The sequence below is a fragment of the Anabrus simplex genome, chromosome 1 (genome assembly GCF_040414725.1).
Source record: "Anabrus simplex isolate iqAnaSimp1 chromosome 1, ASM4041472v1, whole genome shotgun sequence".
NCBI classification, from domain to species: domain Eukaryota; kingdom Metazoa; phylum Arthropoda; class Insecta; order Orthoptera; family Tettigoniidae; genus Anabrus; species Anabrus simplex.
This window is the reverse complement of record NC_090265.1, coordinates 1,177,050,608-1,177,078,043: the sequence shown is the minus strand read 5'-3', so window position 1 is coordinate 1,177,078,043 and position 27,436 is coordinate 1,177,050,608. Positions and strand designations below refer to the sequence as shown.

The window sequence follows — 27,436 nt, the reverse complement described above, 5'->3', positions numbered from 1 at the left end:
ATCACAAGTGGGGGATAAAATTTTGGATGTTGTGTGATGCAGTTAGTAAGTATTGTGTTGGTTTTTATATCTACCGAGGAGCAAGATCCACTGAAGACAGAAACGAAATCAGAATTAATGGACTGGCCTACACTGTAATGACCAAACTCATGTCCCTAGGGAATTATTTTATGAAAGGTTTTTACGTTTACGCAGATAATTATTTTACGTCAATCCCCCTTGCAAAACATTTATACTCACTTGGAACATTTATTACCGGCACTATACGAAGAAACAGGAAGGGACTACCAGATGCTGTGAAAAAGCCATTTAAATTAGTTTGTAATAAATATTTCAGACAGGGGCCAATTTTACTAGTGGGATCCAAACAGAAAAAATCTCAGAAAAATCAGGTGGTGCTTATAAGTACACGCGGAGCTGCAATAGAAACAGAAGTGCCTGCAACTGCTAGAAACATTAATCAACCCAAGAGGAAACCTAACATGATCTTAGACTATAATCGTTATATGGGTGGCATTGATACAAATGACATGATGGTGTATTTTTATTTAGATGAACGTAGAACTTTGAAATTCTGGAAAAAAGTTGCATTCAATATAATTTCGAGAATGGTCTTAAATGCTTATTTGATGTATTTAGAAAACTGTAACGGAAAGAAAATGACTAGGCTCCAGTTCTACTCCAGTATAATTGAATCTCTGAGTACTGAATGGTTTGAGAATAGACAAAATATTATCACGAATATTCCCGTGTGTGGCGTAAAACTTTTGCCAGGTACATTAGAAAGACGGTGCGTTGTATGTAGCTCTCCGCAACAGAGAAAGAGGTCGCGAACTGTGTACATCAAGTGTGATAAAGGCCTGCATACTAAATGTGCAGCTCTTCATAAATGCCCTAAATAAACAAAATATATTTAAAGTTCTACTTGAACAAAAAACAGAGATTTTATATGACGTTGCGTTACGCTTTTTATTGTTCCTATTAGTGTTAGTGATAAGTGATTAGTGTTAGTGATTAGTGTTAGTGTAAATAACCTTAAGTGCTTCAACAGTGTTCTCAAACTTTGATCATTATATAGCGGTGACGAGTCTTCTTCTCAAAAAATTTCGGTGAGTAAATTTATTTTGTCATTTTCCTTCTTTTTTACTAGTGACATAGTAAATTTGTGTTTGCATTTTTTGTTTTTCTTTTTCTCGTTCAGAGCAATTATTCTGTTCATAAATGAATTCTCTATCATTACGTAAATGCCGGTCCCCACGGGTCAAGTGTAGTGTGCCTGCCTCTCACTCGGAGGTCATGGGTTCGATTCCCGGACAGGTGAACGATTTTTACCTGGGTCTGAGTGTTGGTTCGAGGTCCACTCAAACAAAGTGATGACAATCGAGGAGAGATCTTAGGCTAAGAGAGCTACCTTGGTCTAGAAAACCATGAATAATGAACGAGAGAATTCGTCACACTGACCATGCGTCACCTCGTAAACTGCAGGTCTTCGGACTGAGCAGCGGTCGCTTAGTAGACCAAGGCCCATCAGGGCTTTAGTGCCATAGATGTTTTAATTACACATATTGTATTGTATTGTATTGTAAGATGTTTTTAAAAATAGATACTGAAACAGAAAACTAGAAAAAGGGATTTCCGATAAAATAAAAACTATAATCTCAACTATTATTTTTTACTTTTTAATAACTATTTTTATACAATCTACACCACATATATAAAATTTATCTTAAGTGTTTGCCATACATCGATATATACATGAATTTTATCGGTGAGTAAAATTGTCTTATTTTCATTAGCGACATACGTTTGAATTTTATTTTTTTTAATTTTTATTTTTCGCGTTCAAAATAATTATCTTATAGAATTATATTTAGAAATAAATTCTGCATTTAGACGTATATTCTTTTGTATCGTAGATGATATTTTCAAAGTAGATATTGGGAGAGAAAGTGCAAAAATGTTTTTCTCTTCCTAAAAGTAAACATTATCGACAACCATAATATCAACAATAATATTTTTTAATTATTTATATCACTCTAAATCAGTTGTTTATTTTATGTAGTCGACGTGTAGAAAATTTCTTGCCGGTATTTTACATACATTCTACTAAAAACGGCCTGGCACTTTACAGTAGTAGACCGCAGGCGGAGCTCTGGCCTCATCCAGCTGCTAGTGAGCGGCCGACCAGATCGGCTCCTGGCTCCAAGAGGGTTAAGCAAGTGTTTTACTCTGAGTTAACAGTGTGTAAACATTGTTTGGGAGGTCATAGGAAGCGATTTAAGGATGTAATTAAGGCTAACATGAAGATGTGCCACATTGATGTCAACAACTGGGAGACCTTAGCCCTCAACCGTTCATCCTGGAGATCTTTAGATCATGCGGCACACTACTTTTCGAAGAAAACCGTAGGTGAATAGTGAACGGTAAGAGGCAATGGAGGGAGGATAAAGAACAAAAAAGGAGAACAATGGCTGCTCCACCTGGGACCATCTGCCATCTCTGCGGAAAATTCTGTGCATCCTGTACTGGGCTGATCAGTCACCTACGGACTCACAGATGAAGAGGAATTCTTTGGAAAATCAACCTTCTTGTTTTCGAGTGTTTGCTACTGTATTGTTTGTAAATATTACTAAACTGGCCACAGTAGGCTGCTTTCAATAGTGTTTATGAGTATTATTTAGTTTTAAGTGATCCACCTATTCAATACAAACACCTGTGAATACAACTATATCTTAGTATCAGTTATATCCTCATTTCTTTTATTTCAGGATTCGTTTCAACCTTTTTGGTCTTCACCAGCCATCATAATCATTGATATATAAGAACATTAAATACCTGAATTTGTCTAAAAACATGAACCCTAGAAAAAAGAAACACACACACATAGTAACACACCAAAAAAAAACCACTCCAAATAAGTCTGTGTAGTGTTCTTGAAAGTGACAATCAGATCGACAGTCACAATTACTATCCAAAACAGTGTTGATTTAATATTGGTGTGTAAAACACCTGTCCCTGATTGAAGCTTGTAATTTGTGGTAATCACTAAAACTGAGGTGTATGACCATGAATGATGGGGATATCCATAAAATAGATCCTTATAGACCAATAAAACTGTTGAGGTGGTTGTCAATGGGTCCCGTATTTGAAACCAGAAATTATGTCTGGAAAAGAAATGAAAAGAACCATATTAACTGATTAATGAACAAAAGTAAAGAAAGAACTGGTGGAGGAGAAAATATAATGTAAAATCGTACCGCCCTCACTGGTAGCTTTAAGGGAACTTGTCAACTGGTTCCCCTTCCTCACCCCTCCCATATCCAGCTCTGTCATCTACTCCAAGCTGGGCTCATGACACTAATTTATAAGCATGTGCGGAGTACGCACCTAGCGTGTCATGGGACGGGTACTAGGAAACATGAATTACAGGTTTTCTGCATGGTAAAAAAGGCTCTCTTTGTCATCTCGCACATTGTGTAAGTCTAGCAGTTCATCGATAGACAGATTTGCGCATGTGTATTCCTCTCTGCAGTTTTTGTCATATGTCATCATTCTTTTTGCAATCTTTGAGCAGCAAGACAACTTCAATGCGAGGTAAGACACTGAATTTTTTTTGTTTATTATTACTTCGAGAGAATTACAAGTGATCCCACATTTGAAATAAATTCCACTACTGCAATAAGTTCAGTGAAAGGACTAAATCTGTAATTGTCATATACTGTATTCTTGCATCATATTTATGAGTAATATGAAAGAACTTACAGTAATCATTTTTGACTGAGTCATGATGCTTACATGATCATTTTATTAATGTTTTGTTCATATGGCCGAAAATGCAGTAATTTCAACATCATGAGGTCCACCCAATAAATGGAGTGCTTTGACAGAAGAAACAATGCCTCAAACTTGGCAATTTTGAAAAGGAAAAAGACGTTGTGATGTGAAATTGTATAATAGAGAAGTGCAAAGATGAATGTATTTATGTTTGTAAACATACTTATGCATTTCTATGTTATCCACGGTAAATAATGCAGAGTAATCTACCGAAGCGCCTGGCATGTGATCTGCCCAATGACCAGTATTACCTCTCAATTTCAACCACTGTATGGGTCACATACCAGGTGTGTGAATGGGATAAGTCTACGAGTTCAATTTAAATCTTTCTACCAATGTTCAAAACTCTAATTATTGCAACTTTTAAAAAGTTCCACGCAAATATCTTCCTCAGGTTGGTGGGTATGTCATGCTCTACAAATATGCAGTGAATATGTTAATTAAAACACTTTTTGGGTACTGTGACAATATTTGGATACATGTCCCTGTTTACCACATTGTAGCAACTGTATCATTTTCCTCAGCCCACGTCTTCTTTCTTGGTGTACTGTTTCTGTTGCACAGCTATAGCTTGACCTTCATCCTCATCATGTTTTCCAGCATCATAAGCGTTTATGCCAGTTTTCTGAAGTTTCTTTCTGCCTTCTTCAGTTAGTAATTTCACCTCTACCTTCAAGATTGTCAGTTTCCCCATGTCAGTTTCTAAGGAAGGTATACACGCTGCATATTCCATGTAAAGTTTCCAATGATCATTCCTCCAACTTGCTGATCTGTGAACTCATATCCAGCTTTACTTATTCTCCTCCACAGCTGATTTTTATTTGCAAAATATTGTACATTCATGTCCTTGGGCTTAACAAGATGAGTTAACTGTTTGAAGGTCATAGTACCATATCCTAAATGTTTCATAAATGCACAACTCATCCAGTTTCTCCCAAGGCTTTTTCGTCTATTTGGTATCTGCAATGTCACATTCATAATTCTCTCCCATATACAGTACTTGTTGCCTGCTGCCATTTCTTGATGAATACAGTACTTTTGTATCCATCTCTTGGCACAGGCCAGAGTAAAGTGTAGCTTCCACCGAAGTCCCAGTCTCATCCATGGCTGTGGCAGTATGGAAGCTGCTGGGATATGAGTGGTGCTGAGTAATGACATTCAGAGTACGACTGGTGCATCTGACTGTTATGAAAGGTGCTGCTCATAGGGTCAGTCGTGCTGCAATAGCACTTTCTGACCCAGTGAGGAAAGCAATGGCAAACTACCTCACTCCTCGTCTTGCCTAGTACGCCTCATTTTGGTGCTGCCATTGGTTTTTGCGGTTTCCTGATAACCGCATAACCTTTGCTGGTGCTATTTGAGGATCCAACCAGCCTCTGGGCTGATGACCTAACAGACATACAGTACTTTAAGGTAACCGCTAATACAGTCACACTGTTTTTTGCTCATCACCTCATTTCTCTCTGAGCCAATTGACAACCTGGTGTACCCTCATAAGCTATCACTGACTCCCACAGGTTTTTCAACAACAACTTTTGTTCCAGCTTAAGTGCCCATGAAAAATAGTTACCTACTGTAAGATTAATCAAGTTCCTATTTATTGTTTTTTCTACGGTCCATGATATTGCCATTTTATTCGTCGTTATTAATGTCACAACTTGCTTCATTAATTAATTCTTATCACTCCATTCCTTCTTATATGCTCTGGAATGCACTGTGGTGCTCTGCACCCACCTTCACACATCTTTATTATGACTAAAACTACACTCTACCCAGTATAAAAAGTAATACAAGAAAAACAGTGCCCCATTTCTCCAAAGAATAATACACATGAAAAACACTTAGTGACATGAAAATTTGTCATAGGTTGCTTAAGACTATAATACACAAGACAAATTTATATATATTACATGTTTTAATGAGGGAATAAACATATTGCAATAAGATTTCAACCCAGAATTAACGTCCAGCTCATAGAGATGTGTAACTTACCTGATATCATCAAATGCAAATTCAATGAATGTCCCAAATTGGTCAGTTATTCAAAACATGGTTCACAAAATACATCAGAGCCAGAAAACAGACTTGTATTTGTCATTCACTTAATAGATACAAGACACAATTACATGGACAATGACACAAATATGTAAATATTCCACATCAGAACTAAAGAGAAAATAACAGAGAGTGTATAAAAAAATAAGTGCCTTTTTAAGTACAATGCTGGTAACAGAAATAAGGTGTCAACTTTTCTTGTCCTGACAGTCAGATGTTAAGAACGTTTGTTGCCTAAGAGTTGAGAGTACTCCAACAAGGTGATTTTCTCATCATAAAAACCTGTAGTGAAGTGGGTATAATTCCTTTAATTTCATTTTTAGCTCCACCATTTAAAATTTAAATGTTAACTCCTTAAGTTAAATTGTTTCCAAGTTTAAGCTATTCAGTTAATTCTTTTATTAACTTTCCTAGATATGGCAGTATCATAAACTTTTACTCGGAAACAAGTTTTTTTTCCATATACTATCATAGTCGCCCACAATAAATTTGAAAAAATAGTTAACGTATCTAAGATATCAGTTTCTGCTTAAGGGATATAAAATGGAAAGTAAAGTGAAAAGTTTATCAGAAAGTAGAGTATTTATATTGTTTAATAATTAGTGTTAGTGTTTTAGTTAATAATGGCTCAGGCTAAGAATCAGTCTTCAGTTAAATTTTTAATCCATTCTGTATAATATCTTTCCTAAAATAATATTGAAGAATATTTTCATATGAAAGATACAGACCTTTATCCACACCATTTTCTGCTTCACACTCATATCTACCCTCCTCACTGCTTTCCATATTCTCAAGGAGTAAATCTAGAGTATCCTTGGCAGGCATGTGAAGTCTTGGGTCAGATGCCTAGAAGAAAATATTAGTGGACTTTGAGCACAGACATAATACGGAATATTTCATATGATGGGTTAGCATCAGTTTAAATGAAAAGAAAAAAGAAAAATTTAGAACAAATTGACTACTATAGCCTTATCAGTAGCTACAGCATAAAAGATAGCAAGGAATGAAGAAAGAAATTGCCAGAATTGTCTAAAACTTGGTTGATCACCAAAAATGAAACACAAATAAACAGATTTATTATAAAATTACTGAGCAAGCCTCACTCGAGTTGCCAGTTATTCCCTGTGTGATGACTGGATGATACAATAGGTGCCTGACTCATACAGCTCTCCCAGTGACTTGGCTAGTCTTCATTAAACTTCTGTATGACATACAGCATGATTGCTTCTTAAACAGAAGTAATTGATTGGCTTAGTGTGTTTCATGGCTTCTGAATTAAGTGTTGAACAGCATATTTTTGTGTGCTGTAGATATTTAAAACATGAACCTTGTGAGAGAGTGAAAATTCCACAAAAAATTTCTTGGAGTGCAAGGCCAACATGTTATGGAATAAAAAAATTGTGAACTGTGGGTTCAGTGTTAAACAAAAAATGAGTTAAACAACCAACTGTCTTAATTGATGAAAAAATGCAGGATATTTGTGAAAAACTTGAGCAATCCCCCTGAAAATCTTAAACTGGCTCAGCAAAGTGCTGTTTCAGATTCTCCTGCATGGCAGGCAAGGAGAAAACTGAAATTTGTTCACAAAGTCACAGAAGTCCAAAGAAAACATTATAGCAATCTGTGACTTCAGTCTGTCAAAAACAGCAGTGAATTAAAACCTGAATTGGTGCTGTGTTCTGATGAGGCATAGTTTTAGTAGTATGGACGTTTAAATTTGAAAATTAACCAGTATCGATCACATGACAATCCAATAACCATAAAATAGGAGTTTGGTGGTTCCCTATGAGTGCTAAAAGTATACTAACATCAATTATTTTTTAACGACACCATTAATTCTGACCAATATCTAGAATTAATACTCTCTCTTTCTTAGCATTAGTCCCGACTTGCAGGGTCTGCTGCTTTGCTACATCTCCTCCATTTCTGTCTGTTGTTGACATCTTCTGGTGTTAAGCCAACACTGTGCATGTCTGCCCTGATGTTGTCAGTCCATCTCTTTGCCGGTCTTCCTTGTGGTCTTGTTCCCTCTGGGTTGATGTGGAGCGCTGTTTTGGCAACTGAGTCGTCCTGTTTTCTCATGACGTGGCCGTACCAGCGGAGACGGGCTTCCCTCACTTTGTCTATGATGGGCGCGACACCAAAACTTTGCCGGACGTCCGTGTTCCTTATGTGGTCACATCGGGTCAGCCCCATGGACCATCGAAGCATCTTCATCTTCATGGTTGTCAACATTTGCTCCTGTTGTTTCATCATGGGGCGACATTCAGTCCCATAGATCGCTGCTGGCCGTACCACACTCTTATAAACTTTTGCCTTTAGATATTGAGGCATCTTTTTATCACAGAGGACTCCAGTGACCTGTCTCCACTTGAGCCAAGCTGCATTTACCCTCATCCGAGTATCAGGAGTGGTGGCACAGTTTGAGGTGATGACGGATCCCAAGTACTTAAATTGCATGGTCTTCTGCAGGTATTCTTCACTGATACTTATGGTACCTCTGGTTTGGGGGCCACATTCCAGGTATTCTGTCTTCTGTATATTGAGGTGCAGTCCATTTTCAGCCAGTCTGTCCTTCCACGTTTGAACCTGATGCTGGAGTTCAGGACGGGTTTCTTGTGCAAGTACCACATCATTGGCATAAAGAAGGGTCCAGGGATGTGAAGTCTGTATGTCAGCTGTTGCCGTATCCATGCAGAGGATGAATAGCAATGGTGAAAGGGCAGAACCTTGATGAACACCCATAGTGATATCGAAAGGCGGAGAGATTCCAGCAGGACTCCGGACGACACTAGTGGAATTGCGATACAGAAGTTGCACCCAGCTTACATACTCTTCAGGGACACCATGACAACGAAGAGCTCGCCAAATAAGTTTGTGTGGGATACGGTCAAAAGCCTTTTCTAGGTCTAGAAATGCCATGTGTACACTCTTCTGTCTCTCTCTGTGTTTTTCCATCAAGAGGCATGTGGCATGGATAGCATCGATGGTACTGCATCCCTTAACAAATCCACACTGGTTTGGTGTTAAAATATCAATCAATCAATCAATACTGATCTGACTTTAGGGCAGTCGCCCAGGTGGCAGATTCCCTATCTGTTGCTTTCCTAGCCTTTTCCGAAATGATTTCAAAGAAATTGGAAATTTATTGAACATCTCCCTTGGTAAGTTATTCCAATCCCTAACTCCCCTTCCTATAAATGAATATTTGCCCCAGTTTGTCCTCTTGAATTCCAACTTTATCTTCATATTGTGATCTTTCCTACTTTTATAGACGCCATTCAAACCTATCCGTCTACTAATGTCATTCCACGCCATCTCTCCGCTGACAGCTCGGAACATACCACTTAGTCGAGCAGCTCTTCTTCTTTCTCTCAATTCTTCCCAACCCAAACATTGCAACATTTTTGTAACGCTACTCTTTTGTCGGAAATCACCCAGAACAAATCGAGCTGCTTTTCTTTGGATTTTTTCCAGTTCTTGAATCAGGTAATCCTGGTGAGGGTCCCATACACTGGAACCATACTCTAGTTGGGGTCTTACCAGAGACTTATATGCACTCTCCTTTACATCCTTACTACAACCCCTAAACACCCTCATAACCATGTGCAGAGATCGGTACCCTTTATTTACAATCCCATTTATGTGATTACCCCAGTGAAGATCTTTCCTTATATTAACACCTAGATACTTACAATGATCCCCAAAAGGAACTTTCACCCCATCAACGCAGTAATTAAAACTGAGAGGACTTTTCCTATTTGTGAAACTCACAACCTGACTTTTAGCCCCGTTTATCAACATACCATTGCCTGCTGTCCATCTCACAATATTTTCGAGGTCACGTTGCAGTTGCTCACAATCTTGTAACTTATTTTTCACTCTATAGAGAATAAAATAATCCGCAAAAAGCCTTACCTCCGATTCCACTCCTTTACTCATATCATTTATATATATAAGAAAACATAAAGGTCCGATAACACTGCCCTGAGGAACTCCCCTCTCAACTATTACAGGGTCAGATAAAGCTTCACCTACTCTAACTCTCTGAGATCTATTTTCTAGAAATATAGCAACCCATTCAGTCACTCTTTTGTCTAGTCCAATTGCACTCATTTTTGCCAGTAGTCTCCCATGATCCCCCCTATCAAATGCTTTAGACGTGTCAATCGCGATACAGTCCATTTGACCTCCAGAATCCAAGATATCTGCTATATCTTGCTGGAATCCTACAAGTTGAGCTTCAGTGGAAAAACCTTTCCTAAAACCGAATTGCCTTCTATCGAACCAGTTATTAATTTCACAAACATGTCTAATATAATCAGAAAGAATGCCTTCCCAAAGCTTACATACAATGCATGTCAAACTTACTGGCCTGTAATTTTCAGCTTTATGTCTATCACCCTTTCCTTTATACACAGGGGCTACTATAGCAACTCTCCATTCATCTGGTATAGCTCCTTCGGCCAAACAATAATCAAATAAGTACTTCAGATATGGTACTATATCCCAACCCATTGTCTTTAGTATATCCCCAGAAATCTGATCAATTCCAGCCGCTTTTCTAGTTTTCAACTTTTGTATCTTATTGTAAATGTCATTGTTATCATACGTAAATTTTATTACTTCTTTGGCCTTAGTCTCTTCCTCTATCTCGACATTATCCTTGTAACCAACAATCTTTACATACTGCTGACTGAATACTTCTGCCTTTTGAAGATCCTCACATACACACTCCCCTTGTTCATTAATTATTCCTGGAATGTCCTTCTTGGAACCTGTTTCTGCCTTAAAATACCTATACATACCCTTCCATTTTTCACTAAAATTTGTATGACTGCCAATTATGCTTGCCATCATGTTATCCTTAGCTGCCTTCTTTGCTAGATTCAATTTTCTAGTAAGTTCCTTCAATTTCTCCTTACTTCCACAGCCATTTCTAACTCTATTTCTTTCCAGTCTGCACCTCCTTCTTAGTCTCTTTATTTCTCTATTATAATAAAGTGGGTCTTTACCATTCCTTACCACCCTTAAAGGTACAAACCTGTTTTCGCATTCCTCAACAATTTCTTTAAACCCATCCCAGAGTCTGTTTACATTTTTATTTACCGTTTTCCACCGATCATAGTTACTTTTTAGAAACTGCCTCATACCTGCTTTATCAGCCATATGGTACTGCCTAACAGTCCTACTTTTAAGACCTTCCTTTTTATCACATTTATTTTTAACTACTACAAAAACAGCTTCATGATCACTAATACCATCTATTACTTCAGTTTCCCTATAGAGCTCATCTGGTTTTATCAGCACCACATCCAAAATATTTTTCCCTCTGGTTGGTTCCATCACTTTCTGAATCAGCTGTCCTTCCCATATTAACTTATTTGCCATTTGTTGGTCATGCTTCCTGTCGTTCGCATTTCCTTCCCAATTGACATCTGGCAAATTCAGATCTCCCGCTACAATCACATTTCTTTCCATGTCGTTTCCCACATAGCTGACTATCCTATCAAATAATTCCGAATCCGCATCAGTGCTACCCTTTCCCGATCTGTACACTCCAAATATATCAAGTTGCCTATTATCTTTAGAAATGAGCCTTACACCTAGAATTTCATGTGTCTCATCTTTAACTTTTTCGTAGCTTACAAATTCTTCTTTCACCAGAATGAAAACTCCCCCTCCCACCTTTCCTATCCTACCTCTACGATACACACTCCAGTGCCGTGAGAAAATTTCTGCATCCATTATATCATTTCTCAGCCATGATTCAACTCCTATTACAATATCTGGTAAATATATATCTATTAAATTACTTAATTCTATTCCTTTCTTTACAATACTTCTACAATTCAACACTAACAATTTTATGTCATCCCTACTTGATTTCCAGTTCCCTGTTCCCTTATCACCGCTCCCTAGGCCATCCCGTTTCCCTGAATGTACCTCCCTATTACCCTTCCAAACAAATTTCCTAACTTATACGTACCACTGCGGTTTAAATGAAGGCCATCCGAGCGCAGATCCCTTTCTCCTACCCACCCATTAGGATCTAGAAATTTCACTCCCAGTTTCCCACATACCCACTCCATAGTCTCATTTAAATCCCCAATCACCCTCCAGTCAGTATCCCTCCTACACAGTATTCCACTAATAACAATCTCCGCTTTCTTAAATTTCACCCGTGCTGCATTTACCAGATCCCACACATCTCCAACTATGTTGGTACTTATATCAGCTTGCCTTACGTTGTTGGTACCAACGTGAAACACTACCACCTTCTCCTTCCCCTCCTCCCTCTCTTCTACTTTCCTCAACATCTGCCTCAACCTAATTCCTGGATAACATTCTACCCTGGTTCCCTTTCCTCCACACACTTTCCCCACGTGTCTAACGATGGAATCCCCCATGACCAGATCCTCAACCCTACCCACCTCATTTGATCCCCTCCCCTCCTGGTCAGCCTTATCTTTCCTGATAGCTGCAGAAGCTACTTCCTCCTCCCTTTTCTTCTTCCCATGACCCTGTTCCACCTGTCTTTTCCTATCCTCTACTCTACATTTCCCTTTCCTACCTTTTCCCTTCCTCCTACTTCCACGCATCTCAGCAACAGTTCCCTGTCCCTCATCTTCCCTCTGTTGTTCTACCTGGAGTGACTCGTACCGATTTCACACAGACACCTGTTCTGAATTCTGATCCTGAATAGAGCCCTTGGCCTGCAATCTCCTTCCCCTTAGAACATTAGACCACCTGTCTTCTACAACTCCTCCCTTTCCTTCCCCTCCCTCTTGTACACCTACTGTAACCTGTACATTGTTTGAGGGAGTCCTATCTTCCTTCCCGTCTTCTGTGAGAATCCTAATTATCTCCCTCAAACTTTCCAACTCCTCCCTCATACCTCTCAATGCCTCACCACACCCACAATAAGTACACTCGCGCTCCTTAGCCATTCTTTACGGGGGGAAAATTTTAAATTAAAAAATAAAATAACTTATTTGCAAAAAAATAAATGAACGGAGGGATATATTGTCTGGGATAGTACACAACAATAAGGTAATTAATATACGACTACACTACAATACTACTTAGTCGTGCTCTATTATTTTTTTTTATCCTACATCCCCTAACAGGATAAAAGCTGCTGTTAATTACTGAATATCGAAAGTAATACACAAGAACTACACAATTCCAAACTGCAATTAAGCCTATCCTAATTTCAACAATATTTTAGTAAGAGTTTCTACGGATACCTCTACCACACCAGTACTACACAAATATTTTACAATAATAAAATAAGCACACTAAATTCTAATAGGATATTACTCGTATACTACTGTACAGTTCACTACAGTAATTTTTAAACTACTTTCAGACGTATCCTAATTACGATACCGGTACCGTACCGTATGTCACTACTAAGCACAACAGAAATGAAATTTGCAAGAACTACTGTACTCAAAGATTACCAACGAAGCTAAATGCTTAGACAAATTATTATTAGTATTACGGTCTAATAGATCACGAAAGATAACATACGAATATAGCACGCAAGATACGGCACTATCTAAATGTACTGTATCTATACTACAATGTATCTACACTACACTACACTGCGTTTGGTTAAATGCTTAAGTATCAAAAGGATTGCCGTACACGAAGAAAAACACGAATATAACTGGCAAGATACTATCTAATATATTATACCTTATCTTCACTACAGTTCTACTGAAATGTGGTTATGTGATTATTACAGCTGGTGGATTACTATTATTTTCCCTACTCCACGGGACAGAGAAGAAAAAAAAAGTGTCCTTAATTAGGCCTACTGAAAAATACGAGGTTGTCTACAATAATTTCTCAAATATTTCTATCAAAACTACTACTACTACTAATCCAGGGACTTGAACTGCAATTACTGGGATATATGAACTTTATTATTATTAGGTAACCGCTCATAAATACTGAAAGATCAAGGGAGCGAAATATAGAGACAATACATCTGAGTCTGCTGTCAAGTACACATTCAAAGATCTTGAAAGTATGACAGAGGAGTCGTATAGGGCGATAGGTCGAGCAATCACTCACATCTCCTTTTCCCTTCCAGATTGGAACTGTTGTGCTAGTTGTCCATGAGTGTGGAAGCTGTTTCTCGGCGATGATTTGGTTGAAGAGTGAGACAAGGAACTCTGAAGCAGGCTTTCCGAGCATTTTCCAGATTTCCGCTGGTAAGTCATCTGGACCAGTTGCTTTTCCATTTTTCATTTTGCTAACGGCAAGCATTACTTCCTTGGATGTAATTGAGGGAATAGGGCCTACTATAGGATCAGGACTAGAAATTGGTGGATGCGTAAATTCTTTGTTGCTGATGTTATTAAAGTAATCTGCCCAACGCTGGAGAATGGATTGTTGATCTCGTAGCAGTTTGGCGTCGGCTCCCTTGATGTGCATGACGTGTCCAATGTCCTGAGTTGAACGGTGGCGGGACTTAGCAAGACGATATATATTGTTTTCTCCTGATGGTGTGTCGAGCTGGTCGTATAGTGACTGGTAATAATGGTCCTTTGCTGCAGCTACAGCTCTTTTTGCTGCAGATTTCAGGTCGCGATATTGCTGAAGATCAGTATCAAGACGTGAGTTCCACCAAATCTTGTAGGCTATCTTTTTCTCCTTGATTGCTTGCTTGACTTCGTCTGTCCGCCACCAGGTTTGTTTATCAATATATTTTCGTCCGGGTATGTTTTTTCCCAACGTTTTTGTCGACGCCTGATGTATCTGTTCCACAGCATCTTTCCACATGCCTTGAACTGATTGATCAGACTTCACGGAGAAGTTTGCCAAGGCTGTCACCAACTCGTTTCGTTGGGCATTCATCCGCCACCACTTAGTTCGGTCAGGCCCAGTCTTAGGTTTAGGTTTGGATTGTGTAACACTGCTACGAATATCGAGGACAAGCAATCGGTGTTGAGGGGCAATGCTGTCATACGGAATTACTTTAGTGTCCGTTACGAGCTTAAAATCTTGTTGACGGATTAGCCAATAATCATTCTAAGCAGCATGACCACCGCTTGTATAAGTAGCCAGATGTGTTGGCCTCTTTTTAAAATATGTGTTGGTAACAATCAGGTCATGAGCCTCTGCGCAATCGAGTATCCGAGATCCGTCATCGTTTTGCACACCAAACCCATGTCCTCCACGGCATCGCATATATACTTCTTTGTGAGACCCGACATATCCATTTAAATCTCCTCCAAGAATAATGGACTCATCCTGGGGAATTGCTCGAAGGAGGGCATCCAGACTGTTCCAAAATTCATCCTTCTCACCCTCAGTGCATCCAGTTTGAGGTGCATAGCAAGATACAGTGTGGGCAGTGATGGAAGTTGAGTCAATCTTGATAGACATAAGCCTATCTGACACCCTGTTGACACTGGTGACATTGTTGCGGTAGTTCTGGTCGACGACTATTGCTACACCATTTCGTGTACTGGTACCATGATAGATGAGTTTGTAGCCATCTCCGATTTCTTTTGCCTTTGAACCTTTCCACTTGGTTTCCTGGATGCAGGCAATATTGACACGTTCCGAAGATGACGCAGTGTGGCAGGGAGACGAAGAATCTGATACTGGTATTAACAGAGGCGAGGACGGCGCATCAGATAGCGAAACCTGCGATAGCGACACCGAAGATTTGTTTTAGACTATTTTAATTATTTTGATGTATAAACGCGAGTATTACGTGCATCTTAAATTTGTATCAAATACAATTTAGTTATAAATACATTTTTTGAGTAATACAAATACTGGTATTAAATATTCATCGTATAATGGTCGCACCCTACAATTTTTTTCGAAAATTTTGGTATAAAAAGTGCGACAATTATGCCGTGAAATACGGTATTGAGAGTAGCAAATCTCAGTAGTTGTTTGGGTTGAACTAGCTTCTTTAGCCTACCCCATCCATGAGTAGGTAACCCTTGCTCATTTATCATGTCACTCGGGCGTAAGTGGCATGCGTCGCTTTGCGGGGAAGCCCTAGTATGTTCCAAATTTAGAAGAGACGTAGCCATAGATGCGACAAATGATTCCTCAACCGACGGGTCGCTTCGTCTGTTGTTGAGGGCATTTTATAGCTGCTGCCAGCATATAATTAGGCCGCCCCTGACCTGGAGAACAGACGCCTTTTGCAGCCGCTCCTCTGGGGTACAGACGCTGCAGCTCAATGGTATTTCAGCAGCATTTCCTCTGCTGAGGGCCCATTACCCTCCCACAAGAGCTCATCCGCCCGAAGCCGTTGTCTCTTGTGGGGAGTCAGGTTATTTTCCGCCGCCCAACACTTGGCATCGAGTCCCTGGCTGTACAGTCTACTCGGTTACCGTAGCATGGCAAGCATGGCCAGACAAAAATTAATACTGAATAAGCTTTTTCCTCCACTGATTGAACAGGAAATTCTCATTCTCTTCTACTATTAAATTCCCATCATCTTCTGTTATAGGATTCCTTATTACTCTTGCTGGGTGAGTTGCCATGCGGCTAGGGGTATGCAGCTGTGAGCTTGCATCTGGGAGGTAGTGGGTTTGAATCCCACTATCAGCAGCCCTGTAGATGGTTTTCTGTGGTTTCCCATTTTCACACCAGGCAAATGCTGGGGCTGTACCTTAATTAAGGCCATGGCCGCTTCCTTCTGACTTCTAGGACTTTCCTATCCAGTCATCACCATAAGACCTATCTGTGCCGGTGCGATGTAAAGCAAATATCCCTCCTTATTACTCTCCTAAAATTCATTTAAAAAAAAAAAAAAGAAGTAATAAAATATGCTTTGAAAGATATATAAAGGAATATCATCTTCTAGAATTTATATTAAGTAGGAATTTGTTAGTTTAACATGTGATAAAATATTACATTTTCACCTTAATTCTGAGTGGGAAGTATGATGAGCAAAGAGGTTAGCAAGAAGTACTTAATACAGTATGGATATATGAGATAATAAAACTCTCAACACAGTAACAGACTTGAAGAGTGTAGAGAAACTGAATCAGACAAGAAAATAATTGAAAAATTCTTGGTAAACAATTATGAATTAATCATTTTAGGCTAAATGTAATGTTAAAAAATATCTACCTCAATTAGTCGACCATCTTTCTTCCATGTTAGGTGAAGTTCTGGATCTCCAGTAGCAGAGCATGACAAGGAGACAAATTCACCCATCAAAAAGGTCTTATTTCTTGGAGTTACTTTCACAGCGACTGGTTCCCTTACTTGAATGTACACTTGATCTTCACCTTTACCAACTAGATCAACAAAAAGTTTTCAACAAGGTATTAAATACATGCTTGGGCCAAAGAAAAGAGTAAGGTATCTTAGAAATCATATATATACAGTATACAAAAAGATCCAATGAACTATGAACAGGCCAGCAATGTTTCTTTCTAATGATCACACGTACGTTGAGCTCATAGCAGACATATGGTCGTGCTAGCTGTTCGCTGTTAGTCTGGATCTGAAAGTGACTGAGTTCAGTTTAGTTATTTTGCATGGTGTGTTTTGTTCTGTATTTATTTGTGAAGTAAATATGGGTCAGTATAATAATGTTTTCACTGCACAACATATATTTATGATTCATATGGGTTAACTCAGTCTGCTCATCAAGTTTAAAGATGATTTGCATTAAAATTCCTGATATAAAAATTCTAGGCCATACAAGAAGCCAAGATAAATTTCAGGCCATATGTAGTGCTCAGTCTAAGAGACATAACAAAAAGTGTACGGTTCTTATCAAAGAAATATCAGATGACATCAGTCATTGTTTGAAGAATTCTCCCCTCCAAAAAATTACGTACCCATCTTTCACAACAAATAGGCATTTCTTATGGCTCTGTGCAAAGAGCTACTAAACTTTTAACAACTTACACTCCAGTCGACTGCTCTAGCAGTCCAGAGGGAGCTGTGCCGCACGCCCGGTGGACTGCTGTAGAAGTCGCGTGTCTTTCGGTTGTTTTACATTCCACTACGATAGACTGCTGTAAAAGTTTGTCCTTGAAAGTCTCTCGTGGCTGTCTTAGAAGTCTATAGTTATGGGTATGATCACCGGATGACAGGAGTAACCAGTTCGAAGGTGAAAGCAATGTGTCCGGTATGCTACTCACTTCGCGCCTAATTGCTCCTGTGTGCTGACGTGCTTGTGCTTCTTGACTTAGCTTTCAATCGCTTTGAAATTGTGAAAGACGTGATGACGGAGGAAAGATATACTGTGGAGGAAACTCTTGCCCTCATATTCGGTAACTCTTCTCTGTGAAGAGACAAATAGATACTTTTCACAGTAGGTGGCTGCAGGTGGAGTTCTGGAGAGGGTCCAGAAAAAATGGATGGATGTGAGTGTGAGTGATATTTACATTTTTATTGCCACAATGTTTATTATGACCAGAGTAAAAAAACTAAGCATGTCAGAATATTGGACTGAGAACCCAATTCTTCAAACACCTATTTTCTCTATGTTGCTACCTCAAGACCGTTTTCAGAATATCTTGTGATTTCTCCATTTTTCCAATAACGAGGAGCCTCATAACAATGACTGTTTGTACAAAGTACGCTCTTTAATCAAACATTTTAGAGAGAAATACAAGGAGCATTTTTATCCCTATGAAAAGTTGTGCATCGATAAAAGTCTTCTTTTATTCAAGGGCAGACTAAAAATGAAGCAATATATTCCCGCTAATTCATTGTTTATTAGGCTGAGCTATGGATATAAACAAACATGATATGGGCATCTCAGGCGACACTGTTGCTACACTGATGGAGCCGTATTTGCGGAAAGGACACAACCTCTATTACGACAACTGGTACTCAAGCCCTGCCTTGTTTTGTTGGCTGTACAACAGGGCAACGAATGCTTGAGGCACAGTGAGGAACAGTGGAAAAGCTATGCCTGCAATGACAGAAAAGCTGAAGAAAGGCAAGCTCACTTCCTGTTCTGCATCAGGACTACTGTTAGCACTAAAATGGTGTGACAAGAAAGAAGTTTGTATGTTCTCGACATTTCGCAGTGTGGTAATGGTGGAAACCTCAAAGGTAGATATCGTAAAACTGCCAAGAAACAAATGAAACCTTTGTGTGTCCAAAATCCAAGTCATCTGCCCCTCATAATAGTACTTATCACTAGGAAAGTAGAACCATGGTATCTGTTATGTTGCGTTACTAATCAAAAGTAGCATGGACTTGCGGTATTCCACACATTATGATACTACTTACAGTTAATGAAATTCGCACATGTAATACAGACCTATGGTGTTTCGCACATTGCAGTGTCATTTACAGGCAATGCAAACCTATGGTATTCATCACAGAAGTGTGCTACCCACAGGGACTTGTATTATTCCGTGGTGTTCCTCATAGAGTGGTTACTAATCATAGGCAAGCCAGAACCATGGTGTCGCTCATATAGTGGTACTAATCACATGTACTGTAAAAGCCGGAAGCACACTCTGTTGCTACTAATCACAAACCTATTTTGTAGTACGTGCAAGTAAAAGTGACCTACGGTGTTCCCCGCGTGATGGGTGATGGTACTAATTACAAGTAGTCTCATGGTTCTAATTCGATCATCCCTTGGTTGCCCCTTTTAGTCACCTCTTATGACAGGCAGGGGATACCGTGGGTGTATTCTTCATCTGCGTCCCCCACCCACAGGGGGTAGACATACAGAAAAAAGAAAAAAAGAAGGGAGCAGTCACTTTGAAAAATGAAGTAACGGACGAAGAAAGGGAAGGGCCACGAAGGGCGTGAAAATGAAAGACTCCCTAGCCCTCGGAAACCTAATAGCGTTGGGGTCGGAAAACAACAAGATTTGACCAAGGGAGGTCGGATAGGATAGATGAAAGTGAGGAGCCTGGCACAAGTAAGTGGAAGCAATGGCAGGACTCAGCTAAGTGCCCCATATTCGCCAAACCACGCTCCCAAGTTGAGAGCCCCTGGGGCCCCTTTTAGTCGTCTCTTACAACTGGCAGGGAATACTGTTGGTGTATTCTTCATCTGCGTTCCCCACCCACAGGGGGTCCCCCAAAATATTTCTTACAATTTTTAAAAAATCTCCCTGAAATGGTTAAAAGTTTCTCAATAACTTGCACCATTTCTAAAATCCATACTAATGAAATAAACTTGGCCATATTCTCCTCCTAAACTAAAGATTAGTTTTGTACTCATAGTCATTTTATGAAATGAAATTAAATCATACAAGCTATTCCTAGCAGTTTAAGTTTTATGTGCAGAGATAGGAACATGAAAAGGTAAACATAATACAGTAGAATTCCATTAGTCCGGCATCCAACAGTCCGGAATGCCCGATGGTCCGGCACCATTCCAGGATTTTTTAAAATGTTGTTATCTCATAATAATGATCTCTTGTGAACAATTTGATGCATTATTTGTCGAAACCAATCGAAGTGTATTTTTTTTTGTTATTTCAAAGTAAATAGTGCAAATGTATCTGATACAATCCATTTATTATGTATTGACTTACTTAAATATCTCTACAGTATCTCTGGAAATATTCAGCCTAGAAGGCTGTTTGCTATACTGAGTACTGGAAAGCCTACCATATGATAAAAAAACATTTCAAAAACTGAATGTGTGAGCCACGTTCAAAAATGGATAGGAACATGCCTTCAAAAATTGAAGCGGACAGAAGGAAAAGAGAAGTTGTAGACGGAAAGACTCTAAATGTTAAAGGAAGAATTACAGATAAAAACATCGATGAACTTCGGCATTATTATGAAATGGCAATAAGAAACAACACCTTTGAAAAGAGGAGTGTGTTATTAAACTAATGATTCTGCTGATCAACATTTTACTGCAAAACGCCGTGTTACAGCTGTTTTCGCTGTACGCCTTAACCTATATTATCATTTTCGGTAATCCGGCACGGGGCCGGTCCCGAACGTGCCGGACTATCGGACTTCTACTGTAGGATAAAACCATCAGCTGTTTACTTTGTTGATCTTATTATGTGTGTTTCTTTTCATGTCCCTGGCCTGTCATTATGTTTATCTAATTAAGTGCTCTTTTTATGATCCTGTCTCCTCTTACATAACTTGATTTGAGACTTTCCAAAGAGTTTACAAACCAGATATAAAATAGATCTACTGAAATATAAAGAAAGTACCATGGTTATATTATTTTTAATATCTCATATATAGTAGAACAAGCAGTTGGATTAACATCAACAGTCAATATGATATGGAAGTGTCCAGTGAAACCAAAGTTTCCAGAAATCAGTTGTCTCACCCATATTGAGTTCAATGAAATTATTATCTGTCTCAAATGAGACATGAATATGAGCACAATGGTGAGAACTCGCATCAAACATCCTGCCTTTCACTGAACGATCTCAACAATTACATTAAATATTTAAAAATACAGAATAAAAGCAACAGTTGGAAATAACTGTGCTTTACTCGTCTATTTCTTACAAACCAAGAACTTACAAAATCTCTCTTACCTTTGCTTTCAGCTGTGCACTGATAAGTACCTTCATCACCAATTTGGACTGGGTCAATTACAAGATTTCCTGTTGCTTTGATTTCAAATCTGGGATCACTAATAAGATGAGGAGATCCTGAAAATACAGGACTAGTATAATATTTTTTACAATCATAGATTTTAATTAAATTCTATTTTATACAACAATTTAAAAAAAAAAACTGTTTACTAAATTTTAATAGAAGCCTCACCATTGCTCAGATGATTTCTATCCACTGAACATGACAAAAAATTACAAGGAGTTTGATGATACATTTATAGTATAGTATAGTATAGTATAGTATAGTATAGTACAGTACATAGATTGTTAAGTACATTTTATATTCTATTCTTATAAGTACAGCATTTAATCAACTTTATGATCTGTTTAGATATCCCTCCACAAAATAAAAACAATGGTATGCTAGATATGCCTTAAATAATCTTTCAAACATTTTTATTTTGGAGGCAAATTTGATGTCCTGTTATAGTTTATTATATAATTTGATCCCTATGTGAAATGTTCCTTTTTGATATATACTTGCATTTGTGTATAAGATATTAATGTTTTGCTTGTGCCTTGTGTTATGGTCATTCATTTTTAGGGAACTGTCCCTCTTCCTTATTTTTAAAAGACAGAATACTTTCAAAGATACAGATACAGCATAATGGAAGGATGTTTAAAGTCTTGAATAGTGGTCTGCAAGATTCTATAGTCTTAACATTCATCATAATTCTGATTGGTCTCCTTTGAATTCTGAAAGTACTTAAAACATCTGGTAACATACCCCAGAATATTATTCCATATTTTAAGTGTGCATAGAAATAAACAAAGTATGAATTTCTTGATGTAAGCATGCTTGTGTAAGATTTCAAAATATGTTGTCATAATTGTTGTCACAGGTGAAAAGAATATGTTACACTTTAAGACATTATTAACTAAACTAGTAACACAATAATTTTCAGGATTATTATTTAAATAAGCCAGTCAATGTAATAATGTAAATTATGTGCTATTTCTAAATATTCAGACACATTGCAGGAGCCATATTGTGGAAGAGTGAATCATATGGGCTGTATCAAAGAGGACGGTTGGTGTGTGTCAAAGGAATTCTGGGAAAAAGGAACAGACAGTCAATTGTCATTTGTTGATAAGCTTACAGTTCAGCTAAGACTTGTGTGTTGTGTTCATCTCCTATTTGTTTGTAATTCATTGAGTGTTTCTACGTTCAAGTAACATTAGTTGTGTAATAAATCTCTCTCAAATCATACAACTTTGGGGGCTCATCTGAGATCAGAAAGGATTGAGAACTTGCCGAAATAATGATACGATGGTAAGATGCAATAAGAACAGTGGATACTGGCTAATGTAAGTAGACTTGAAATTATGGCTTTTGGAGCATTATAATCGAAGTGAAACAACGTTATGGAAGAATGAAGACGTACAGTGTTCAAATTGATAATGTCAATATTCTATAACAGAAATTGACTGCTATGTGTGGGTTAACAGCATGGGATTTGAGTCAATACACCAGCAGTAATCCAGAACAAAAATGCTAGGAGACATTCCGAGAATAAACAAGAATACTTCTACTTCATCTGTGTCTGCTATTAAAACCCTGCATAAATTCATATATAGTAAGGAAGGTGACAAACAGAACCATAAAAGGTTACAAGAGTTTACAGGATTTCAGTTTTCAGAAGGTTCCGCCGTGTATGACAATAAGGTTAAGTACGTTATTGATAATTTTGCTGAATGTTACAGTGTGCAATGTGTTGTGCTTGGGATTTGAGGGAGATACAGATGAGGGAAAAAGGCGCATTTTACAGCACTTCATCAATTTAGAATTTCTGTCAAAACTTGAGGACAACAGGGATGACAAAGACGACGATGACAAAGAAGATGAATCTATTACAGAACTATTTAAAACAGTTTACTTGTGTCTGCCTTGTCAATACACCTTTAATGAAAGAAAACTATTTATTTTACTATTCATGTTTTGGGAAGTCATCCATTCCCTTCATCAGTGGTCAGTTCAAAGATATTGATATGGTGAATTAGGGCACAATACTATTTTAAATTGTAAAAACAAAAGATAGTGTTATATTGCTTTATTCTTTGAACTGACCACTGATGAAGGGAATGGATGACTTCCCGAAACATGTATGGTAAAATAAATCGTCTTCTTTCATTGTTGTTGTTGCTATTTTGCTTTACGTCGCACCAACACAGATATGTCGTACGGCGATGATGGGAGAGGAAAGGCCTAGGAATTGGAAGGAAGCGGCCGTGGCCTTAATTAAGGTATAGCCCCAGCATTTGCCTGGTGTGAAAATGGGAAACCACGGAAAACCATCTTCAGGGCCGCTGACAGTGGGGCTCGAACCCACTATCTCCCGATTACTGGATACTGGCCACACTTAAGCAACTGCAACTATCAAGCTCGGTCGTTTTCTTTCATTACAAGGCGGAATCAAGTAAACTATTTTAAACAGTTCTGTAATAGATTCAGACAAGTCAATACGGATCAAACAACCGTTTAGCATATCATGGGTAAGTTTATCAACAGAATGAAGGTGAAGGCGACGACGATGAAGAAAAAAATGAATATGCTCTACAAAGCAGTTTGCACTTGAAGACTAAAGGGAATTCAAGAATGCACAGCCAAATTAAGAAGAAAGTAACCTGCAAATTAGAAGCATCTACAGAAGAAATTGAAGATGGCTTGCTTACAGAGCATACTTCATCAAGAAAATGAGGGAATTCAGGCTGCAGATTCGCACTGGCGGTTGGAGACGCCGAAAATTCAATACGCACCTTTGATGGTAAAAGAGATTGTCCGGTCAGAACAGGATTATGAAATTTGAAGAAATAGCTGTTCTGATGGGATGGATCAACATGCAGAAATTAGTATTTACTAAGCAATCATTGTCTGGCTTAGCAAAACTATTCCTCCAAAGTGAAACTGGTTTATCAACATGGAAGAAATTAAAGAAAGCTTTTTATAGAAGAGTTTGATTGTCAAGATGAGTAGTGCACAAATCCATACACTGCTAAGTAGATGGAAGAATATGAAAGAAGAAACATTACAAGAGTACCTGCTTGTAATGAAGGAGATTGCACATCGAGGTGAGATTGATGATGAATCTCTTATACAGTACATTATTGATAGTACAGAAGATGAATCCAGCAGTAAACTGACTTTGTATAGGACCAGAAACTTTAAGAAGTTTAAGGAAAAGCTACATGACTATGAAGGCATTGTTGAGAGAAGGCACTCAAAAGCTTTGAAGAAGGATGGAATACAGAAACATACTTCAAGAGACAAGAGTGCAGTGGCTGTTGAAGGAAAACATAGAACACAGAGATGTTTTAACTGTGGTGAAGTAGGCCATAAATCCTCCAGTTGCCATCACAAAGACAACGGTCTGAAATGTTTCAGATGTAATAAATTTGGTCAAAAGTCAGTGGAGTTCAAGACAATGAATAGTAAGGCAGGTAGTGGCAATGCAGTTAACTCTTTAACAATAACTGCAGCTCTTTTTTTACCACTAAATTAAGAATTGCTAGTACTGTAATTAATGCCTTAGTAGATACAGGAAACAGTATTTCTTTGATCCATGAAGACATTTATACAAATTTAGGAGCTCTTCCTCTGAGTAGAACTGATCCTGACAAGTTTAGGGAAGAATTATGTCATACCTAAAGACTAATTCCATACTGAGGTCTTCATTGATGATGAAGCATTTGAGGCTGATGTTTATGTTGTGACTAGTGATACAATGAAGACGCCTGCAATAATTGGAAGTGATATTCTACAGCAAGGTGAATTGCTGATAAATCATAGTGACATGTGAATAATGAAGCCTAAATCAGACATATTTCTCATGCAGAGTAATGTTGATGTAGAGCAGCATCTGGATGTAGGTGAACCTACAAATGATGACTACAAGCAACAGTTTGAAGAACTGATTTCTTCCTACGAACCTGCCAAGATGAAAAGTTCAGAAGTGGAATTAACCATTATACTGAAGGACGAACAGCTGGTATTCAGCAGACCACGGTGTCTTGCATCTGCAGAAGAGGAAGCTGTTGATGAGCAAGTAAATAAATGGCTAGAGGAAGTCATCAGCAAACCAAGCTCTTCTGAATATGCTAGCCCTGCGGTGGTAGTGCAGAAGTGTGTATCAACTATCACAAGATAAACAAAATCATCCTAAAGGATCGACACCTGTTCTTGCTCATAGAAGATACACTTAAGAAAATGGAAATTGCAACACCATGAAGGCATTGGTCATTTGTGTTGATTTTCAAAATATGGAACGATGCTATGTAGGTATGTAAACGATCAAAGTTTCATACCCATTGAATTGTTGCTACAGGTCTCCCCACGCGATTGGTCGCGGAGGAATCAACTCCAGGATACAGACTCTGGTGTAGCGTAGTTGACTTGCAGTCTGTGCAGTGAAGTGTTCCCTGTCAAACATGCCTCGACGACAGAGAAGAGCATACTATCAACAATTGTCGCCGTTTGAGAGGGCTCGAATAATTGGGCTGTGTGAGGCTGGATTATCGCTAAGGACTGTCGCTGCACGTATTGGCCGACAGGCATCTACGGTATAGCGTGAATGGCAGCAGTGGTTAAATTAAGGTACCCACACTCGTAGACCTGGCACAGGCCCAGCGCAACAGAGATCGCCGCATCATTCGGATGGCCCGGATGGAACCCCATGCAACAGCAGTGCAAATTCGAGCAGCTGTGGCACCCCACGTTACACAGCAAACAGTCGGTAATTGCCTGCGTGCAGCTGGCTTACGAGCCCGTGTCCCTGCAGGTGTTCCATTGACCCCACAACTGTGACGTGTAAGGCTGGCCTGGTGTCGAGAAAGATCGACGTGGGTCAACGAATGGCATAGGGTCGTCTTCAGTGATGAATTGCTTCTGTCTTGCCCGCAGTGATCGCCGGAACCGTGTGTGCTGATGTACCGGGGAGGGGGGCCGCCCAGATCTTATTGTCGAGAGGCACACAGGGCCAACACCAAGCATTATGGACTGGGGAGCTATTGGCTTTAATGTGAAATCACAATTAGTGCTTGTTGAGGGCACTATGACTGCTCGACAGTACGTTGATAGGGTACTCAATCCAGTGGTTGTCCCTATGATGGCAAACATTGCTGAACATTGCTAATGGGATGTTTCAGCAGGACAATGCCCGGATTCACACTGCACGCATCTCCAGAGAAACTCTCCACAACATCACAACCTTAGAATGGCCCGCCAGATCCCCGGAACTCAGTCCTATTGAGCATATGTGGGACATGATGGGTCGACAACTGGCCAACCGTCCTCACCCACCCAAAACTATGGAACAACTGACCCGTGCAGTGCAGAAAGCATGGGTCACAATTCCTCAGGAAGTGATCCAGGGCCTTATTGACTCCATGCCTCGACGAATTCATCAATGTACTGCAGCTCATGGTGGGCACATCCTGTGTTGATTTTTGTCCAAACTTGCAATCAGAGAGAACTTAAAGTATAATCATCAAATCACAACCAAACACTCGTCCTGTATGTTCAATTGCAGCAATGTAGCACCACTCCTTCTGGGTGTTGCAATTTCCATTTTCTTCAGTGTGTCTTGGATAAATTACAAAGAGTAAGAGTATTCTGTACACTCAACTTAAAAAATGGACCTTTTCATGTGCTGGTGGAATCTCAAAGTAGAAAATACACTGATTTAATCACTAATTCGGTTCAGTTTCAGTTCTATGCAACTCACCAGCAGTGTTCCAACGATTCATTAACTGTGTTTTTCGACCATTAAAGATGGTACTGGATGTAGCTTAAGACTATGGCACTGAACTTTACAAAGGGTAGTGTCACCTACTGAAGAGGAAGGTTGAGTTCTTGGGACATGTAGTGGAAGATGGACAACTCTATCTCGCCAGAGAAAACTAAAGCTGTAATGAAATTTCCAGAGCCAAGAAATGTGAAACAAATGCCGTCTTTCCTTGGTTTAACTGGATACTTTAGGA

General features: G+C 38.9%; 1 protein-coding gene across 2 annotated transcripts in view; it reads right to left on the bottom strand.

The window, feature by feature from the left end:
- LOC136858164 (hemicentin-1) overlaps nucleotides 1-27,436 on the bottom strand; it is a 709,155-nt gene that overhangs the window by 511,602 nt on the left and 170,117 nt on the right. For both annotated transcript variants that reach the window (XM_067137503.2, XM_067137504.2), the window contains exons 11-13: nucleotides 21,380-21,496; nucleotides 17,008-17,177; nucleotides 6,618-6,735 (exon numbers count right to left, since the gene is read on the bottom strand). In XM_067137503.2, the coding sequence (XP_066993604.2) occupies nucleotides 6,618-6,735; nucleotides 17,008-17,177; nucleotides 21,380-21,496 (405 nt within the window). The remainder of the gene's footprint in view (nucleotides 1-6,617; nucleotides 6,736-17,007; nucleotides 17,178-21,379; nucleotides 21,497-27,436) is intronic.